Source organism: Artemia sp. Qi Xiang Cuo, chromosome 11 (genome assembly GCF_049724085.1).
Source record: "Artemia sp. Qi Xiang Cuo chromosome 11, ASM4972408v1, whole genome shotgun sequence".
Classification (NCBI taxonomy): Eukaryota; Metazoa; Arthropoda; class Branchiopoda; order Anostraca; family Artemiidae; genus Artemia; species Artemia sp. Qi Xiang Cuo.
In genome coordinates this window covers 68,627,634-68,650,619 of record NC_142804.1, presented here as the reverse complement: position 1 = coordinate 68,650,619, position 22,986 = coordinate 68,627,634, and the positions used below count along the sequence as shown (strand labels likewise).

General features: G+C 36.1%; 1 protein-coding gene across 1 annotated transcript in view; it reads right to left on the bottom strand.

Annotated features, from left to right (window-relative positions):
• LOC148947275 (vesicle-fusing ATPase 1-like) overlaps positions 1–22,986 on the bottom strand; it is a 324,795-nt gene that overhangs the window by 90,055 nt on the left and 211,754 nt on the right. The window contains exon 8 of the mRNA XM_089096977.1: positions 98–322. Coding sequence (XP_088953103.1) covers positions 98–322 — 225 coding nt within the window. The remainder of the gene's footprint in view (positions 1–97; positions 323–22,986) is intronic.

The window sequence follows — 22,986 nt, the reverse complement described above, 5'->3', positions numbered from 1 at the left end:
GAATAGAAAATCAGCCACAAAAGCTGGAGAATGAAGCTTGGTAAGATGAGTTTTGAATGCGATGAAATTCATAGGCAAGAGTTGAGCAATTACAAACCTCAAATCGACCTGGCCTCAAAAGAGCCTCGTCAATCATATCCTTTCTGTTCGTCATCCCAATTACAAGGATATTGTTCAATTGATCAACACCATCTATCTTGGAAAGAAGTTGGTTGACAACAGTGTCGTGGACGCCGGAAGCTCCACTGACGGATCCTCTTGCTTTGCATATTGCATCAATTTCATCGAAAATGATGATATGTAAGCCACTGTTAACACCAGCCTAAAAACAAATTTGCTTATACTCGAGAAAGATTTATTACGACAAATACAGAGTATTAAAAGAAATTAGTAGCGTAGCGAATTTTGTAGCAATGAACTGTAAGTAAAGTACGACATGTATTGTACAGTTTAGTTACTATAGTAACCAAAACTCTATTATTATTAAACATGTAAAAAGAATCTCCTTTGTACTGTGATTCTAAATATACATCATTCACAAAATTTGAGAATTATCCATTAGAATTTGAGAGTCTGAAAAAATTTAGAAAATTTAAGAAAAAGGGGAAAAGCACACCCTAAAAGGGGTACAACCCTAGAATAGAATTGAAGCATTATATTCTGTATGTCTAAGAATCCTATTGGAGAGGTTCTAAATTTCCATGTTGAAAACACAAAATGTAGCATATTTTCCGAGAAGCTTGATAACAAATGCGATTTTGTCTCTTTGTATGTTCGCTGTCTTTTCCCTAGAGGTGATCCAACCGAATTAGTTGTCGTAGAATATCGGAGGAGGGCTCATTAAATGAAAATTTGAAGTTTTAGTGCCCTTTTTAAATGATAAAAGAGACCAACAATTAAACATTCAAATGGGGTAAGTCCATTTATCAGACAGTGAAAATCGATACAAAAGTGTGAATATTTCGACCGCACATGTAGCGCTCGTCATCTGCAGATATACTAAAGCATTACAATTAAAACTAACATATTAATACAGAACAAAATAATTGCTTCCGGTTTCAGAGCATTTTAAATAAAAATGTAATTTTATTGTAAACGTCAAAGGCAGTTTGGGTGGGAGCTGCCTACTATTTATACTGCATAGCATACGATATTAAAAATGAAAAGACATGAAAAAAAAAAAAAACAACAAAATATTCATTCGAATTGGTTTCAAATGAAAGCAAAAGACAGTAAAATCCAAAACAGAAACTATTGTGTATATAGGGATCGCTACAGTCCCAGTACCTTCCACTCTTTACGCTAAAGAGTGACTTTTTCCACTATTGCATCAAGAAGGAATTTGAAAAAAGCTTTAACGGAAAGGTTTATTTATTTGTATTTTCTTCACACAAGAAAAACTTAAGTTTAAATCTTTCGAACAGCAATCGGTGAATGAAACACATACAATTGCAAACTGTCCGAATTTTTGTATTCTAATATACTTCATGTTGGAGTCAAGGCTGTATCCAGGAGGGGAGGGGAGGGGGGGGTTGAAACCCCCTCCAAGATCTTTGTCCCAATCGAAAAAAACGTAACAAAAATGAATATAAATAAATTTTTCATGCTTTTTTTAAAGTTTTTTTACCCCCCCCCCCCGAAAAAATTCTTTTGTAAAACCCCCCCTGTAAAAAAATACTGGATACGGCCCTGGTTAGAGCTTGATTTCAGCAAATCCGCATAATGTTCATTCTCCTTTATTTTTTACTAATCTCTTAGAGGCTAAACTATTCGTTTATAGTTTAATAAAGGAAAGATGGAAAATATATTTATGGAATAAGATTAGATTTTAGGTTAAATATTTCCAACTTTTAATGAAGTGTTTGATTTTAGAGATTGATTAGAATTTTTAGATTATAATAGTTAGTTTCAGAATTTGTTCAGTATTTTTAAGTTTATATATTAGGTAAGATTTAAGTTTAATTAAATAATTAGAATGTATAGGGTTTATGATTGAATATAGTTTTACGGAATATAGAAATAATATAGGAGTTCGTATGATGTAAAAAAAAAAAATGACAGAGTTCAGATTTGAAGTATTTGAGACTTAGATTGTAGGGTTTAGATTATGGTCTTAGATTTGAAGAGATAGGTTTGAATTAGTGGAGATTATTTTATGAAAAAAAAAAAAATTGAGTAAATTTTTAATGAATGTAGAAATAGTATAGGATTTTATGAATTTTTAGATTATAGATTTTAGATTTGAAGTAATTTTTTTAATGATTGTTTGGAATTTATTTTAAACTAGTGGAATTTATTTTATATGTTGAGGGGGATACGTTTCACCTGGATTGTGAAATATTGGATTTTTGGGAATTTTTTTTAGGATTGTTGTAGCTACCTAACAACGCAAGGCCCAGCGAGAGTAGGGTGTGTTGAAATGTGATGCATTATATTATTTTGTGTGATTTTCCTTTTTTTGCCATGGCCCAAAGTGGCTTTTATTGCAATATCTATCTATCTATATAATAATAATAAAAAAAGTGGTGTTATATTTTTAATTTTTCTTTTATTTATGTAAATATAGTGAAAAGTGTTTTAAAGTGTTATAAGAAAAGTGAATGTATTTTAAAGTACAAAAACATATATGCATTGTAAATTAGTAATTTAATGTTATAAAAAAACAATAACAATAACCGGTTTCATTCTATCCATTACGTGAAGTATAACCAACCTATTATTAAGAAAACGAAAAAGAATAGGAAATGCAGAAAGGAGGACCAAATACCGCTGGATAAAAAAAAAGAAAAGAAGAAGAATTTAAAATATGCATTAGAAAATGATTTCGTATTTTTTTTTTAATATTATAGTCTATTTTTGATAAAAAAAACAAAAAAAACTACTCGTTTAAACCAATGAAACAGGACAGATGTCTGTCTTACATCCTTTTCAAGATTTGTTTATTACTTTAAATCCAATGCATTCATGGAAATTTACTTGAATAAAAATGCCTAGATCAAATTACCCGAAAATATCTCGAAACGTGGAAGCTCCACAACCAAAGCCAGAGCTAACATCGTGGAACTGAATTCAGTGAAACGGACCACATACCATTTTGCTTTGGTAAAACGTTTTCCAGGTATATGATTTTGGTAACATCTGTAGATAAAATGTCGATCTTGATTTTCTTTTAGTACGTTGTGCTTAAATGAGTGTTTAAAAGTGACAAAATAATTACAGGCTTTTTCAGCTTTTTCGTTGTTTCAGCAGTATCTACAACCAAGTAAAAAGATAACCACGACCAACAGTAACTGATATTATAAACAAATTGTTGCCAAACAAACTGTCTAGTGAAAAAAGAATTTTCAATCATCGTATGATAACTTTTAGTAGATTTAATTAAGCAGTAATCTTTAATTACAAGAGTGCATTTCAGAAGATTTCAAAAAGAAACCTGAGCTCCCCAACCACATCGAATAGATGTGGTTGAGGAGTTTGAGGAGTTGAGGAGTTTGAGGAGATAAAACCACATCAAATAGATGTGGCTGAGGAGTTTGAGGAGTTGAGGAGATAAAACCACATCGAATAGATGTGGTTGAGGAGTTTGAGGAGTTGAGGACTTTGAAAAGTTGAGGAGATAAAACCACATTGAATAGATGTGGTTGAGGAGTTGAGGAGATAAAACCACATCGAATAAATGTGGTAGAAGAGTTTGAGGAGTTGAGGATATAAAACCGCATCGAATATATGTGGTTGAGGAGTTTGAGGAGTTGAGGAGATAAAACCACATCGAATAAATGTGGTTTTATTCGATGTGGCACACATCGAATAAAATGTGTGCCATCAAAATTGACATAGCCAAATCCTATACTGAAGGTCCCCCATCATGAACAACAACGAAGATCACACTTTTTGCTTGGGTAGCCCTGAAGTCTCTCCATTTTTTTCTTCTTGTTATCCCCAGAGAGGATCGTAGTATATAGAAAAAGGGGCAATTTGAATGTATATTAAAATTGTAAGTGCTCTTTTTAAGTCACGAAAGGAATCACACTAAAACTAAGTGCCATTTTCTGCCAGAAAACAACAATGTGTGGTGAAATAGGGCAAAAATACTGGAAAATGCGAATCCGAGAAAAATAATCAATTTGTCGCGGCTTATGACACTGAACCAGAAGGCTACAGCCCCCTACCTCAAAAACTAAGGACGGTCACACTTTAAAATGACCACTAAAATGGTTTCCTTTTTTCTTTCCAAGGGGAGATCACGTCGGTCGTAGAATGACAAAACGAAACTCATCTGAACCGACATTTGAAAGTACTATTGCCCCTTTTTTGCAGCCAAGGATGTCAAGACAGTTAAATACTTATTTCTGCCTTTTTGTGCCACAAAACAACAACATGCCAACGACTAAATATTTCAAGATAGCCCATCGGTGTGTCATGGCCGAAAACCCTAAACGGAGGCTTAAAGTCCCCGATAATGGTTGCTACAGTTGTTGCAACATAATGATCTCACAGCCTCCCGTGGAGGAAGGACTTGACATGTTATAAATAATTTCTGAGACCGAACTGTCTAAGCATGTCAAAGCGAGCAAATGAAGGATAACAAAAAAGGACGTTATTCGCAGCGAGTAAATAAAGAAAACAAGTACGAAAAATAAAAATAAAACACAGATGAAATTATAAGAGGCAATATGAAAAGATAACCTTATCAAAGCCATTGCACCGTTACTTCTGAAAAAGCTTTAACTCTTTTGCTTTTTAAGGCTTGTCTTTTCATATTGTAGCTTGGACATTTATCTACGGAACTTTAAATAAGGTCCCTTGAACCTTATTTTTCTTTTTACATTGAAAACACCTGAGCAAAGGTCTAAGCCAAAATATTTGTATCTTTTTGTATTTTTTTTTCACAGACTTTGAATAGCCATGTTTTTCTTCGTTATACTTCGTTTTCTCCTTTTTGTGACGCGTTATTAACGTTAATTTACCACAGTGAAACATCAAGCATTAGCCCATATGGCAGTGCGCTCGTTTAGCATGCGAGTGGTAGAGAGAATGAAACTTATCAACTGAAATTTCACCTCAACAGACAAGATATACACAAACAACAAGTGGTTTTGCAATGACACGCATAAACAATGCAAATTTCTGTTAAAAAAAAAAAACAAAAAAAAAACAAACAGATATAACCTAGAGCAATAGCGAGTTAAACAACGAAAATTTGTCCCATAATAATAATAATAAAAAAAAAACACTACACTTTTGCAATGAAAGAAACGAGGGTTTCCCACTTTCGGCCACCTGGTTTACATCTCAGAACGTCACCTTTGCCACACTGTACCGCCAAGCCTGGCACAGTTCCCAGCATGCTTTCACACAGTTTCTGCCACGCTTGGCACAGTTTCTGCCACGCTTGGCACAGTTTCTGCCACGCTTGGCACAATTCCACCACGTTTGGCGCGCGCAATCTAGTGTACGTGATTTCCGGAAGCGGGCAGTCCATTGACCAGAAAAAACAACAAATTTCCATTTTTTCCTAAGAAAAGAAAGTGGAATCGAAATCCAATCATGCATAAGTCCCAGTCTAGCTTATAAGGAGGCACATGTAAACAAGTATGCAGGCAAAATCCTCAAGGGGGGGATTAGTTCTTTCAATTGGCAGGAAAAATACTGATAAAGCATGTAAATATTGAAGAAAAATAGTAAATATCTGAACAGGCATAAAAAGACATTCCAACAATAAATCATTGAGCATATTTCTTTATTGGGTAGCAAGGACTCTCACAGCAGATGAAAAGGGAAATTTTGAACCTTCTCTAGCCTGTATCTTGGGTTTTTCTGCTCAAGTTTTGTATCTAAAACAAATGTTTTGTAGTTATACTATTTTGATTGAATCATATATTTTGAACTAGAAAAGCACTGGGTCCCTCTACTTGACAAAAAAAAGCGAAACGATTTCCTCAGGTGATACATATACTCTTTACTACTATCCAAAGGGCGTATGGCCTATAGTTGCAGATACGCTGTTTTAGTAGTTTGTATTCTTTTATTGGCTGGTACACGGGCATTGTGTAAAAATGAAAGTATACCAAGGCCAGCAATTTCCCAATTTCCAATAAAATAAACCCTGAACATTGAAACTACAAAACCAAACCGTGGAGATAGTGAAAAAAAGGCCGAACCTTAAGTTTGAGGCAGAGGAGTCATTCTATTCTCGAAAAAAGGAAAAAGAATCACTTCTTCTTCTTGTTTGATCATTTGGAGACGTTAATATACAGTCTCCATGCAAGTTTAAACCCTGCGGCAGCTGGGATCAAACCCTGGGCCCCGTGTTGCCAAGCAGAGATTAACTGACTTTTCCACCAGCTGAGGTTGAGTTTTTACATCGAAAACAATTCCTTACCATACAGGAATTGTGTCACAAGTCCACCGATTCAGAATGGGAGTATCTACACCGCTGTGCTTTTGTAGCTAAAGTACTACTTGACTATTGCCGACATTAACTATGCTTAAGATCAAATCCATTATTTCTAACGGAGAGTCTCACTACCATTGTACTACGGTAACTATAATTTTTGTACTACAGAGCGACTCGGACTCTAAACCGTCTTCTCCAGAGGAGAGTCCCATATCCGCTGTGCTGTTGTAACTAAAAGCTACTCCGGTTCTCATGGGCGACATATTACTACAGACCGACTCGAAGTAGCCTGTGCCTCTCAAACTCATGGCCTCATTGGGACAATCTTGGCATCATTGAGCTATCCCTGATGGAATTAAACTTAGTTGGTTCCAGTGGCAGATTCAGGAGGGGCGAGGGGGGCGCTCACCCCCTAAAGTTTGCGTTAATTAAACTTGCTCCTAACGCAAGTTTGACGGATCAACCTCTTTTGCACCCCCCCCCTAAAAAAATCCTGGATCCGCCACTGGTTGGTTCTATTGTTATAAATTGTGTTACCCTTCTGTACTTAAGAAAAATTTACAAAAACAAAAGAGTTCAACTTCACCACAGGTGGCTTAATGACGTCAAGATTATGGTTAAGAGGTCATGATTGGATTGCAGGTCGGTAAAAGGGTGTACAATTTTGAGAAGTACATAATTAAACAGTGGCTACTGAATACTATTTCTCTTATCCTTTTTTTTCTATTTTGGATCAGCGTTCTATGTAACACAGCATGAGTCCATTTTCTTGTTAATAAGTATTTAGAAGCAGGGAATAAGAAATTATTTGCTGCTACTGACAGTTTCAACATGTGAATAGATGCAGTGATTTTTCTTCTTTATTTGATTATTTTATTAGGGAGTAAATTGATTAGCTCAAACCTTTTTACCCCCTTCCCCTTGGCCTATGGAGATATTTAGATTTTTGATGAATATGAAATACGAAGTTGTTATAAGTTTTATTGCTTTTAGTGGAAGCAAAGATTCTTTCAGGGATGGGAATCTGACTATCCATTTGCCAACTGAGCCTCCATTAAGGCTTCCAAACCTCATTATTTGACCATCTATTTTAATATTTCTTGTATTCGTATTTTTTCAGTTTTCTAAGCTTTCAACAGTTTTTTTTTCTTCTTTGCTCCCAGACAACTAAAAGTTTTATTTCAGCCAAAAGAGTTACATATTAGGGTTTAGACAGTTTAACGTGTATTTCACTAAATGTAGTCTCATTTCATTCTGCATGTGTAAGGGCGTCTGCACAGCGTGCATACACAAAGCAATGTATGCAATAAAAGTGTAAAATATGCAAATATGAAATAATACACATAATAAAATCGTGGAATTTACTTTTCTTTTCATTTATTTTTTCCTACAAAGAGGCCTTCGCATCCGTGGTACTAAGAGGTACCAGACAAGGGTAAAGAAAATACCCTTTCCCCCTAGAGATTTTGAAAAATACCTTTTTTTGTATTTTCAGTAATAATGAAAAAAAAAACGCCTCCCCCACAAGATTCAAAAATAACGTCTTTGCCTTTGTATCTACATTTTTTTTTTTAATCGAAAAAATCCGTACCCCCTCCTCAAATCTTCTTGAATTTGAACCTCTGGTGCCACTCTTCCGATATCTAGGGAATTTTCTTATAGCCTATTTAAAGTATCACGTAATTTGCGAATTTTAAAAGAATTTTTTTTCAAATTTGTACCTTACAACCTTCAAAAGAATTCTTACATAAGCACTAATAAATTTGCTTGCTTCAAAAATAGCGAAACCAGCACATGCTGAAGCAATTAAAGAAGAAAAAAATATCTAGTATACATATAGAGTGCAAAAGTGTAGAATCACAGACGAATTTATTATAGAAATTGGCAGCTTACCTATAAGGTGTTATTTATTATAGTTTTCTACTTTTGCAAACTACGTTTCTCTGTGATCAATAACAATAAAGTGCTAAAAGACAGTGAGAGGGAAATATCTATGCTTGAAAACGTGCTAAGATTATTTTTCTTCCGAATAAGAAAATATTCAAAAGGAGAATTAATTGGAACACTTTTTATTAAACAGTAAATTGTAATAGTAAAATTTTCAAAGGGGTACTTGTCAGTTATAGCGCCTATGCACATAGAAGCTAAGTAGAACCGGTTTTCATTGAGTTTGCGATCTATATTGAATGAAATTTATTTAATTTGCGATCTGCCTGATGGAAATATATAATTTAGAAACAAATTTGGGCTATATATTTGTACATTAGGGGGGGGGGCTAAAGTATAGCGGGTCTGCATGCAAAATGTGTTCGGTGAAATTAATCTGCATATTATAAAGTAAGACTTGTTTTCTAACTTCAGACTGTCCACATACTTTACCCCCCACCACCCCTAATGTGCAAATATATATTCCAAATTATATATTTTGTAATATTCCATTAGGAATGAGCATCAGAGAAACAGGTTTTACTTAGCTTCTATATACTTAACAGACAATATAACAGGCGCTATAACAGACAAAATACCTTCAAAGGCACACTAATTGTGATTTGTAAACTGTCAGTTTTCTATATAAACTTCCTACAAATCTAGAATTTTTGCAATATCCTGTAAGATCAAGTTCGCCTGTATATGCACTAAATCTGTGAAGGCAAATCTTAGCAATTTTTATTTAGTCAATACTTCCTACTTGAACTTGTAACAAGACCAGAGGTTTTCTGCCTCGCCTGACATATGAAATTCAGATGTTCCCTGGGATCTTGTTTAACCGTAGGCTCCCCACACTTACGGCATACTTCCTACGCAGGAAATCGCAAATCACAGTCGTGATCTAACGGATTTTGAGCTGGATTTTTTCTGATAATTTTGAAACCCTTTCTGTCCAAGCGTCCTCGCACGAGGCAGGCTTATAAACCTCTTCGATTTCATGGCCTTGCAAAAGAGCAACCGAGTCAGCCATCTACGGGGCTAAACGTCAACTTCAGGACAACAGAAAAACCACCCTCAGTTGATGTTTCACTTCCGCTTTCAGTTTTTATTGAGTAATCGAAAAAAGTGGGTCGAAATTGGACAAAAGGTAGGTTCTTTTTTTTATTTTGTTAAGAGGTGGAATGGGGCCAGAAAGCTCTACAAAAAATCAGAGCTGATGTTGAGTCATTGCAAAGGGCCAATGAATTTTTTTTCTCGGCCATTCTAGAATCAGGGATGAAGTTATAGGAATCAGAAATTCCCCTGCCTCGTACGAGGACGATCGTACTGAGTGGGTATGTTTGTACTACAATAGGAATAGGGCAGGTAAGTGAGTTTCCACTACAATCTGGTCCAGGAATCATAGATACAAAGCAACAAATTCGAATAGATTTTTTCTCTTTTGGTCGGGCCTTCTTCCATTCTTTTCTTGGTGCCTACGTTAGAACGTCTCTTGGGTATGCATGTCCAGCTTGGCATCCGGGTGATAATACAAAAAAAGAGCTGTAAAAATTATACTTGGACATAGCTACTCAACATATGATGATGCACTAAAACAAATCAACTTGAATTCACTCGATAGTCATAGACATGAGTTGACATATCGGTTTGAACTAAATTGTTTGAATTCCCCAGCTCATCGTGGTCTACTACCCGACGTCGAGAGCCCCCCCCCCCACTCAAGAACCAGTCACTAGACTCCAACAAATAAAAAATAATTGTCCAAAGTTAATGACTTACCCAGCCTCTAGTACCGAGAGATATTGCAAACCATTTATCCCTTTTTTTACTCGGTATTTTAATAATGCAACCTTAACAAATATTTAATGTTTGATGCAGTTTATTTCGGCCTGTGAGTGCTTTTAAATGTACCAACCATTTATATATTTAATATTCTGATATATTCTGTATAAAGTTAATACAGTAAAGTCTATACTATAAATGTTCACTATTTTAACTGTGGAAATTGATTCTTGACATATATTAATTTTTTATTGAATCATTCAATTTTATTGACCTTGCTTGAAAACTTTAATTTATTGACTTGTTGCCTTAATTTTTCGTGTTGCTATTTATTTATTTTTTTTTATCCTTGATTTGGGTCTCTTTTTTATGTCATGACATGCTCATGTTAGTTCCAGCTATTAGTGAATAAAATATATTCTATTCTATTGTCTACATATAATTACGGATAAGGAGGATGAATAGGAAAAAACGAGACGCATTTCTCAGAGGAAGGCAGCGGGGAGACTCGACAGTCAGCGCGCCGTGGAGCTTTTTTTTGAGCTGCCAGATGGCAAAGTCTCTGACCTAGAAAAGCTAGAGGAATCAGACGGAGAAGACGAATGGCTCCCTAACATGGATTACAGTTAATTGCTTTACGAAGAAATGAGACCTCTAGTTGATGAAATAGCTGAAAATAGGAAAATCCCTGGACCTGCACCAAATTTTCTCGAAAGTAACTTGCTGGAGGGGACGTTAGAAGATCAGTCAAAGGATACAAGCTTGTTGACAACTCAACAAGCAAGCCCGTGGACGATCAAGAACACGACAGGCTTTGAAGAAAAGACCGATGATCAAATTTATCCTGCAAGCCAGGAGGCAGCTTGAGCCCAAAGAGTGTCACAGTGTAGATGAGCGGGTCATACCTTCCAGGGCCGCTCACACATGAAGCAGTACTTACCTGCTAAGCCGAACAAGTGGGGGTTCAAAATTTTGACTCGAGCTGGAGCTAGTGGGATAGTCTACGACTCCGAAACTTACAAGAGCCGTGGTACCGTAGCTCCTGGAGACTTCGGACTCAGTGTTTCGGTCGTGCAAAGGCTGATCAAAGACTTACCACCAAAGAAAGGCTTCAAAATTTATTTTGACAACTGGTTCGCTATCATACCACTAGTCGTTCACCAGATCTGATTGTGTGGCATCACTCCAAAAAGACCAAGTCAAAGGTTGTACGCTCATCGACGAGAAGGACTTGAAAAAAGAAGGAAGAGGAGTAACTGATTGGAGAGTCGAGACTTGCAACGATGTCGCCGTAATCCGTTGGTTCGATAATAAAGCCATTACTCTAGCATCGACCTATTGTGCAGTCGAGCCGCGGGAGACTTGTCTGAGGTGGGATAGTCAAAGAATACAGCAAGTATATGGGGGCGTCGATTTGTCAGATGTGTTAACTGCCTTATACAAAACCCAAATACGGTCAATGAGATGGTACATGAGAATTTTCTACTACCTTGTCGACACTTCGATTGTCAATTTTTGGCTGTTGTACAGAAGACACTGCAGCCAAGTAGGAACAAGGTCCGTGCCATTGCTCCGCTTCCGATGCCAGATTGCCTATGAGCTTGGATTCCCCCTGGTGAAAAAAAACTTCGGTCGTCCGTCCTCTGAAGATCACAGTGCTCCTGTTGCGAAGCGAACCAACTCTCCCAACGTCATAGCTACCCCAGCTTATATATGTCAGGATGGTCAGGGACACTTTCCAAAGATGGATAGGGAACAGCTTTGCTGCAGAGTCTGCAAGAAAAAGACTCACATGAAATGTATAAAGTGTATGGACTTGCCGCTGTGTTTGGAAGTCGATAGGAACTGTTTCCTTGTTTATCACAGTTAAATTTGTGCATTTTTTTCCTTTTGCTTTTATTAAAAAATATCTGAACAAGATTTACTTGATAATTCGTTTCGGAAGACTTTGAAAATGCTGAAGAGTTTTCATAGAAAATGCTCAAATTGAAAGAAAACCGTACTCCACCAAGGACGAACGTCCTCACACAAGGACATTCTGTATCTTCGTTATTTGTGCTTCGTATTTGTGATTGTGCTAGGACAATTCTGAGGATAGATTCGGAATCAGCGATATTTTTTACGCCAAAATACTCTTTTGAATAATTTCTATCTACCCTATATCTTAATTCCGTACCCAAAGGGTTAAAAGGAAAAAACATTGGGTTCAGTTTTGTTACATTTTCTTTTGAGATTCTCGCAAAAATAAATCAAGTTATTTGAGTTTGTTTATTGCAGACGTAGTTAAAGTGGATTTTTTTTTATGTCAAACTGACCATTAGTTGTTGGTTCTGAAATCTGGAGGGGGCAAAATGTGAAACCACCCTCTAGAATTAAAAAAAATACCCCTTTTGTGTTGTCTTTTCGGTTGAGTAGTGTTTTTTTTTTCAATTCTGAGTGCAGGTGATATTGAAGATTCACCCAAGAGTACAAAAACTTATTAAAGTAGAAACTGGAGCTAGTGTGAAAAACAAAATAATGAAAAATCTTCACTCGCAGTGAAACTTAAGCTATAAAGTAGTAAGGACACCAAAATGAAAACATTTACACCCCTAACAAAAAAAAACAAAAAAAAAAACAACAGAGCGAAAAAACTCAATTAAAAAAAAATAAAAAAAAAAAAAACAAACGAGACTTTGGCCAGTGGAGAGAAAAGACACAAATGTAAAACAACGCGGATATTTCGCCTGTATCAAAACAAGTCTTCAGCACAAGAGAAACACGAGAAGAACAAGATAGAAAACCAAAATAAAACGAAAAACAAATAAAACCACCGCCAATAAAATACATTTGGCGAACTAATCCACGTAGGGAAAAGAAGCTATTAGAGTTACTTCAGTGAGAACACCAAAGCTTGCTTTGGTGTTCTCACCAAAGTGTGAACACTTTTTTGGCTTTTTTGTGTGAACACTTTCTTGTAGGGAAAAGAACATTTTATGTAATTGTATACATTTTCATCTAACCAAATTAAAGAATCGTTTCATTTTTTATCATCTTATTTCATTTCATTTTTAGTGTCCTTGGTACTTTAAAGTTATTGCATTGTAGAATAAACAGTACTTGTGCATCATTTAGTACACACTCGAGAAGGTGGATCTACAGATAAGACAATAACCGTTTTTACCTGTCAGAATCCGAAGAAAATTAGCTTTGACTCTGTTGAAATCTATGTTGTAGGTATATTTTTATTAAATATTTAATATATAGAGATGGTATTTTGATTGGGTTAGGTTAGGTATTTAATATAATGCGGTCTGTGTGGCCCCCACCATAATTCTTTTTTGTAGTTTTCATAATTGTATTACTAAATTATTGTATTTTCAACATATATCTGTATATTTCATTATTATTAACCAAACTTCACAGTACTTGATTAGAATCCGGGCAACACGCGAGAAATGAAGTTTCATTAATGCTAATGAAATAAAACAAATCAGGATGAAAATACAATAGTTTAGAAACAAACTTGGGCTATATATTTGCACATTAGGGGGTGGGGAGGGGGGAGGGTAACGCATAGCATATATTAAATACGTACCCTAACCTAGGTATTTTTTGGTATTTTTTAACCTAACCAAGGTATTTTATACTTATTACGTATATGAGAAGGTTACACCTCCACATCACCTCGCTCTTTATGCTAAAGGTTTTTACTGCTTAAAAAAAGCTTCTTATTGTTCTAATTAAACGAACATAGTGTTTTAGGAGTCGTTCTTAAAAGATTGGGACAGAATTCAAACTTTAGCGTAAAGAGCGAGGTGTTGTGGAGGAGTAACCTCCCTCATATACGTAATAATTTCTGTTCGATAATAATTTCGGAAAAATTAAGCAGGATAACTGTCCTAAAATTCAATCCTTGATGATTTCTTGCTATTCATTGCACGAGAATACAGAGCTATTAAAATCTCCGCATTTTCAAATTATACATCTACGCATTCGTACAGTCAAAAACATTGGTGCGTGTAAGAACTGAGTCGTAACCCATTAAACAATGAACTTAACGGTTGAGTAAAATTTAGAATAATTGATAAATCAACCCAACAAATAACTTCCTTTTCACGGTAATTCACTTTTTGATATTCAGTGGGAAGTTCAAGAATGGGTCGCACAGGACGGAAGAAAAGAAACTCTTTCATGTAGAAAGAAAGAATACTTTAGAAGATTAAAATACAACATACCTTGGCAAGACAGGCATAGATAGAAAATTTTCGTTTTTGTAAAACTCAAAAAAAGATGTAGGTCACACAGAATAATCTAAAGATTGCACTGACCTTGTTCATGGTTGTTGTAAAATCAATCAAGGACACATTGAATTACTGAAAGATTGAAGAATACCTATAATCTTCTCAAGCAGTATAAACTTGAAAAGAAACACATTTTGTAGCGATAATACTAAGTTCCAAAAAGCTCATACCACTATTTGTGTACAGTATATTGAATTCAATCTCATAAGTTCTGCAGAATAAGTCTCCCAATCCCAATGAAACAAGTCCTGGGAATCTTAACAACGGTTAAAGAATCCTAACGAAAGGTTAAATGCTACTCAGCTTTTACCCTAATTTTAGAAAACTTTAATTTAAGAAAGCAAGTAGGTAGGCAAAGCCTTTACTAAAAACATAAATGTTTTCAGCACTTTCTCTTTATAACATTAAATAAAAAAAATGAGTTTTTTTCTCCTCAACGTCTCGCTCTTTACGTTAATTTTTTTTTTTTTAAATAAAGTTGTGACACAGATTCAAACTTTAGCGTAAAGAGCGAGGCATTCAGGAGGGGACATCCCCTTTCATATACGGAATAATTTCTGTTCGTTTTAAGTTTTAATGTCGCTCCTTACTTTCAGTTAAAAAAACTTTTTTTTTTAATTTCTAAATATTTTTGAATTTTAGCTTTGATTTTGGCTCACCATACATGAATAATTAAAACGAAATTTGCATATTAATATTACTTTTGTTGGCTAAATGGCTTTCTTGAAATTTTGTTCTGACGTAACTTACGAATTAACTTACGTACCGAACTGCAATATTCGTATATATTTACGTATATTAGGCAGTTCGCCCCCTAGTCAATACCTCGCTCTTTATGCCAAAGTTCAAATTTTGTTCCAATTCTTTAAGAATGACCCTTAATCACAAAGGCCGTTAATTAGCATAAATAGCTTTGATGAAAGTACAAAAATAAACTTTAGCGTAAAAGGGTGACGTAATGACTAGGGGATGAACCCAATCATATACATAATAATTTATGTTCGTTTTAAGTTTTGATGTTGCTCCTTACTTTCAGTTGAAAAATTGTTTTTTTTTTAATGTTTCTTTTAAATAATGCTGGAAAATCCGGCGCCCCCTTCATAGCAATGCCCCTTCCCTCATGGACAGATCCTTCCAAGAAGCCCCCGAACCCCCCCCCCCTCAACAACCCGAAAAAATCCCCCCTTAAAACTTATGTACACTTACCAATAACCAATACTAAATGTAAAAATGGGCAAAGTTCATAACTTGCAGCCCTTCCCCCGGCAAGTGTGGGGGATTAAGTCGTCCTCAGAGACATAGTTATTGTATTATTCGACCATGCTGAACAACATGGCTATCTCAAAATTTTGATCGGGTGACTTTGGGAAAAAAATGAGCGTGAGAGGTGGCCTAGTTGTCCTCTATTTTTGGTCACTTATAAAGGAAACTAGAACTTTTAATTTCCGTTCGAATAAGCCCTTCCGAGATATTTTAGGACCACTGGGTCGATACGATCACCCCTGGGGAAAAAAACAAACAAACAAAAAACAAATAAACACGCATCCGTGATCTTTCTTCAGGCAAAAAATATAAAATTCCACATTTGTGCAGATAGAAGCTTTAAACGTCTATAGAAGGGTTCTCTAATACGCTGAATCTGATGTTGTGGTTTTCATTAAAGTTTTATGAGTTTTAGGGGCTTTTTTCGCTTCTTTTTGAAAATAACCAAATTTTCTCAGGCGCGAAAATTTTTGATTGGTAAAACTAAACTTGACGAAACTTTTGAAATCAGCATAAAAATCTAATTCTTTTAATGCGTCTATTGGCATCAAAATTCCGATTTTTTAGAGTTTCGGTTACTATTGAGCCGGGTCGCTCCTTACTTACAGTTCGTTATCACGAACTGTTTGATAAAAAAAACTTCTGATTGTTCTAATTAAATAACCCTTGTGTTTCAAGAGTCGTTCATAAAGAATTGGGGCAAAATTCAACCTTCAGAGTAAAGATTAAGGTGTTGAGGAGGGGGCAGCCCCCATATATACAGAATAATTTCTATTTGTTTTAAGTTTTAATAATGTTTCTTACATTCAGTTGAAGAAATTTGTTTTTTCATTTAATTTCTGATCGTTTTTAAAAAAATGCAAGTGCGAGGTATTGACGAGGGGAAGAACCCCCTCATATACGTAATAATTTCTGTTCGTTTTAAGTTTTAATGTCGCTCCTTACTTTCAGTTGAAAAAACTTTTTATTTTGACAAAAAAACTTTTTATTGTTTTTTTATTTAAATTCTGGTCGTTTTTAAACAATGCTGGGAAATCCGGCACCCCCTCAAAGAAATGTCCCTTCCCCCAATGAAACATGCTCCATGGAAAGATCATCCGACGTGACCTCCTCCTACGAACCCCCCCCCACCAGAAAAAAAACATCCTGAAAACGTCTGTATACTTCCAAATAACCAATACTATATGTAAACCATGGGCAAAGTTCATAGGTTGCAGCCCTTCCCCATGTGGGGCATTAAGTCATCCTCAAAGACATATTTATTAGATTTTCGACTATGCTGGACAAAATGGCTATCTCAAAATTTTGATTGGGTGACTTCGGGAAAAAAATGAGCGTGGGTGGGGGCCAAGTTGCCCTCCAATTTTTTGGTCACTTAAAAAGGGCACTAAAACTTTTAATTTCCGTTCAAATAAGCCCTATCACGATATTCTAGGACTACTGGATCGATACGATCACCCCTGGAAAAAAAAATATCAAACAAATAAACACGCATCCTTGATCTTTCTTCTGGCAAAAAATACAAAATTCCACATTTTTGCAGATAGGAGCTTGATACATCTACAGTACGGTGTTCTGTTACGCTGAATCTGATCGTTTGATTTTCATTAAAATTCTATCACTTTTAGGGGGTGTTTTCCCCTTTTTTCAAAAATAAGGCCAATTTTTTCTTTCTTTTGATGGGTAAGACTAAACTTGATGAAATTTATATATTAGAAATCAGCATAAAAATCCGATTCTTTTCATGTATATACTGGTATAAAAATTCCGTTTTTTAGAGTTTCGGTTACTATTGACCCGGGTTTAAAGGCAATTGGGACTTCTTGGGAGGGTGTAAGGAGGGAGGCTTTGAAAAGAATAAGATGGAGGAGCGTGCGTAGCCTGGTCTCAGGCGGCTTGGTGCTGCAGTTTATTGTTAGTAGTAGTAGTAGTAGTAAATATGCGCAGGATCTCAAGACATAAACAGTTTCAGGATAAAAAAAAAGAGGAACAACGTTCGACCGAAGCTTAAAAACGATTTCAAAACTTCAAACAGCCAAAAGCATCAGAGACAGCGCTATAAGACTGATCAGGTGAAGATCCTTCAACGTGTTACTTTTTTCTCCGGCAACTTCATAGGGAAGAAGTGGTAGCCGACAAATCGGAGGGGTCTATTTCGGTTGGAAATTGACCACTCGAATGCCATTTTTTAGCACCAAAATGATCGGAGGACAACCGCCTTTCATTCCATGCCCTGCCCTTTTTGGCAACCCATCCCTCATTACTTCCATGATACCAGATCATTTTGAGATAACCATTTTGTTTATAATAGTATAAGACTCTATTAAGTCGGCGTCCAGGGTTATTATCAGTCTCATGTCGCTCTGATGCATTGACATGATGTTCTGTTCTTTAGAGGGTTTAGGGGGTGATACCTTATTCCTGTTTGTGGTAATTTTCGTTTCATTTCAAGTTTGACTTGATTATTCATTTTAATTTCGTTTCGTTTCAGGTTTCATTACTCACAGAAAGCAATTTGTGCTTGTTTAAGGCTTGAACTAATGCATGATTTTATGTCTGCTCATCTTAGGTTTTAATTTAATTCTTCAATTTTCCTATCATAAAACTTCTTTTTGAAATGCGCTTCTTTCAAAAATAGATTCCATATAGGAGGCCACTCTTCTTACGTTTCACTAGATTCTAAATATATTAGATAGAAAAAAACCATAGGTTTATCAACTAAAAGTAAGGAGCAACATTAAAAGTTAAAAAGAACAGAAATAATTTCGTATATGAGGGGCCAAGTCTTAGAGTTCTTCAAAAACACTTGTCATAACCTTTTGTCTAGGAGTTTGGTCACGGAGTGGATCTACCATCCACATTAAGTAATATGACTAAGTCTTTTGGTGACCAGTGTGATGTCAATTCTTTAGGGGACCGTTTTGTTGAGTTACAAAATAATCCTTTAGATTCATAAAGTTTAAATAATAATTCACTTGTAAGTAGAAATAGGACTTATAATGATCGTAAATCGGTTATTGAAAGTAAATATGTTTCGCAATTAAATGGTTCTGCCTCTTCTAAACAAGATGGTATTTTCTCTGTGCTTCACCTAAACATTCAGGGACTTTGCTCCTCTTTTGATGAGCTGAAACGGATCGTCAATAGTGTAACTCCAGATGTTATTGGATTATGTGAAACTTTCCTGGATTCAATAAAGGATATGCTTTTAGACATCCAAAGATTTAGGATGGAGAGGATGAACCGGAAACAGATGGCAAAAGGTGGCCTTGTCCTGTATATTGCCGATCATCTTGTATATAATTTCCGAAGTGATTTGAGTAGAAATGAGGAAGGAATCTTTGAATCCCTTTTTATTGACATTAAGTCAGGTTGTAAGGATTTAGTTGTCGGTTTGGTTTACAGATCCCCTAGTGGATCTATTCCTTCGTTTATAAAAATTCTAGAAGAGGTTTTGGACTTAGTCCAAAAGCATCCTTGCAAACTAATCCTTATGGGGGATTTCATCCTTAACCTGTTGGATCAAAATTCTGCTTCTGCTGCAGATTTTTTGTCAATGATGCTTTCTGCGGGAGCTCTACCTTCAGTTTGTATACCAACCCGGGTTACTGAGATGCATGCATCACTTATTGATAATATTTTTTCGTCACTAGATATCTTAGATGATTCGGTGATGGTTAGTGATATTTCTGATCATTTTCCTGCTATTTCACGATATAGGACTGCTGATCGATCGCAGCGTAAAGCTTCGCCATCTAATCTCTCATTTTTCCGTTTTGGTGTCAGTGAGATCAGTCTACTTAAATCTCGTTTGACTGATCAGCCATGGGATAGTTTAGATTCTGAATCGGATTTTAACCGCTCTTTTGATTTCTTTTATGATCCAGTAAAAGAAGGTATCCTAGAAGTTTGCCACCAGAATCCAGCACCTCATACTTCGATAAGGATAGTACTGCTGAATCCGTGGATGACTCCAGGTCTCCATAATAGCTGAAAAAGGAAAGATTATCTGTGGAAGCTATACAAGGCTTCGTCATCTACTTCTCATTATTAGCGGTTCAAGGCCTATAGGAGTATATTTAATTCTCTGTGTCATAAGGCCAAGTCTCAGCATTATGACAGGAAATTTTCTGAGTGTGTAAAATATGTTGGGAAGACAAGGGAAATTATTTATTCTTTACTCAGAACTACTCCCACTCCGCCCTCAGTTCCAACAATGCTGTTAGTCGATGGTAAAATTGTCCAAGGAAAAGAAAATGTTCAGCTAGAGCTTAAGTCTTATTTTGCTAATATAAGAAAGACGACTGCTTCCTCTGTGAGCTCTACAACTCCTCGTTGCGATTTCAGATCCTATCTTGTACCCCCATGTTTAGAGTCAATGGTCTTGACCCCTCTTTCTGAGTTTAAGGTATGTCAGATCGTAAATGCACTTAAAGGTTCATCGTCTTCAGGGCCAGATAGAATTCCTACAAGGGTTATCCGTTCCGTTCTTCCTGCTATTCTGTCATCATTGACTAAGCTTGTCAATCTGTCTTTCGAGATAGGAATTTTCCCGGAATCTCTCAAGCGAGCTAAGGTTATAGTGCAGTATAAAGGTGGGTCTCAGAGTGATCCTGCTAATTGTAGGCCAATTTCTCTCCTATGTGTTTTCAGCAAAATTTTTTGAGAAGACTATGCTATCCAGACTTCTTAGTTTTCTGGATGACAAAAATTGTTTGCATGATTTCCAGTTCGGATTCCGAGCGAATCACTCTACAGAGCATGGTTGCGCATCTCTCTTGAATTTCAGTCATTCGGCAATAGATTTTGGTCTTATCCCGGCAGCTTTATTTTTGAATGTTCGTAAAGCTTTTGATTCTTTGACTCATCAGATTCTTCCTTGGAAATTATTGCATATTGGTATAAGATCAAATGCTTTCTCTTTGTTTGAATCATATCTTTCTGGTAGACTTATTTCAATTGATCCACTTTTCCGGAGCCATTCTGAAGTAGAATATGGCGTCCCCCAGGGATCTGTTCTTGGCCCCATTTTATTTCTGATTTACGTCAATGAACTGATTTCAGTAGTCAAGAACACCAGTCGTATGCTGCAATCTGTGTCATCCGAATGTTCCTTCGTGCCCCAATGCTACTTCTAATGAAGATTGCTTCGTTGCTTTTGCTGACTACAGCACTTTTGGGACTCTAGGGAAGACGAAATGTGATATCAGGTCTAACCTGGTGGCAATATTTGAGAGAGTAGTTTCATGGTTTGAGGCGAATTACTTGGCCTTGAATGTTGCCAAGTCACATTTTCTTATTTTTGTCGAATTGGTGTAGCTTTCCCTCAACTGACACAGCTTCAGGTGTCACAAGGCTCCTTGTGTAGACCAAAGAATCGGTTGGTCCGATTTCTTGGTATCCTGCTTGATGAGAACCTTTCGTTTAGACACCATATAGTCATAATTAGAGTTAAGGTCTCCCGGTGTTTGGGTATTATTCGAAAACTCAAACACACCTTTCCTGGACTACTCTGAAGCTTCTTTTTTTCTGCCTTGTCCAGTCATATGTCTCTTATTGCCCCATTGTATGGATGTCTACTTTTCCTTCTACACTGCAGTCGCTTTGAGCCAAGTATAACAAAGCACGGTGCCTGTTTAAGGAAATCAGTCGGTCTTCACCAAGACCACTTTTATATCTACGGTCTATCTAGATTATGTCTCATGCTTTTTTTGTTTTTAATAAGCTTCATGACAATCTTCAAAAATCTCTACTAAAAACTCCTCAGTTTATTTCTGATTCAGCTCCATATAACCTGCGTTCGTCACATAATATCTGCATTCCTCCTACTCCCAATGTGCAGTCAGATTTCAATCCCCTCATCGCTTGTCATCAGGTTTGGAACTCCCTGCCTTCTTCAGTACAGAAATGCCACTCGTTTGGCACTTTCAAGAGGATTCTTAAGGACCATTTAGTAAAGAATCAAACAAAATAGTTTTTTTTTTTTTTTTTTTTTTTTTTTTTTTTTTTTTTTTTGTGGAGTTGATGTCCCCTGAATGTTTAGTTTTTTTTATGGTGGTCTTCTCTGCGCTATGACTCCCAGGCCTCAGGTATGGTCTCTTTTTAATTTTATATGCTGTTTGGCGATTGATTTCTTTCTTATAGTTGTTTGGATATATTGTTTTTTTTTTCTTTTTTTCTTCTCAGTCCCCCTTGTATCCCTGGTCATGGAGCCTTTCGAGGGGGATTAGGAGTGTTGTGAATGGATTGTATGTATTGATTGGATTATTCAATGTAAGCCTATTTTAATGTTTTTCTATTCATTTAGTGTTTGATTTAAATGGTATGTATTCCCCCTCTATTACAGGCCTAGGAGGCTTTGGGGGATTAGCACAATGTATTTTCTTGTATGATTAATTGATTATGAATATATCTTATCTTATTCAAATTCAACGGCCCTTGTGTTTGAACAGTTTTTCTTGAAGAACTGTAACAAAAAGTCAAACTTTAACGTAAAAAGCAGAGGGTTGAAGAAGGGTTAGCCTTCCTCATTAAGCATTAATGTTGCTACTTACTATCAGTTGAAAAAACTTTTTCATGTCAGGAAATCCACCCGTAAAATCTCCCCTAGAAACTTTCCTCCCCACGGAAAATTCTTCCCGAAGGAAATCCTCCCCTTCCAAAAAAAATTCCATATATTCCCCAATAGTAAATACTATATGGCAAATTGCGTGACTTACAATCCTTTTCCCAGCGGCTATGGGGGTCTTGTCATCCTCAAAAGCAGTTTTTCGACCTTTAAATTCAAAATTTTGACCAAATGTCTTTGAGGAAAAAGAAGCGTGGAAGCGGGGCTAGTTGCCCTTCCATCTTTTTGGTTACTTAAAAAGGACACTAGAACCTTTGATTTCCGTTCGAATAAACTCCGCCCTCTCCCGATCTTATAGGACCATTGGTTGGATACGATCACCCCTGAGGTAAAAAAGCTTTTGAAGGGGTAAAATTAAACTTAATGATTTTTATACATTAAGAATCAGCATAAAACACCAGTTACTTTGTTGTATCAATTTTTATCAAAATTCCTTTTTTTTAGTTTTGTTTGCAATTTGGCCCAGTCAATCCTTCAATACTAATGAATAAATACAAATTGTTTTTAGTTAAGCACAATTGGCACCCCGAGTGTGAAGGGGATTTGAGGAGGGTAGTAGGGTAGTAGGCACAATTAAATAGTAGGCACAATCAAATAGTCAGCGCTGCAGCCAATGTTACAATATTGAATGGAGTAACTAAGCAAGAGAGGCATATCAAGCAAATAAAAGAACCGTTTTTTTTTGCAAAAAAAAGGATTTGGAG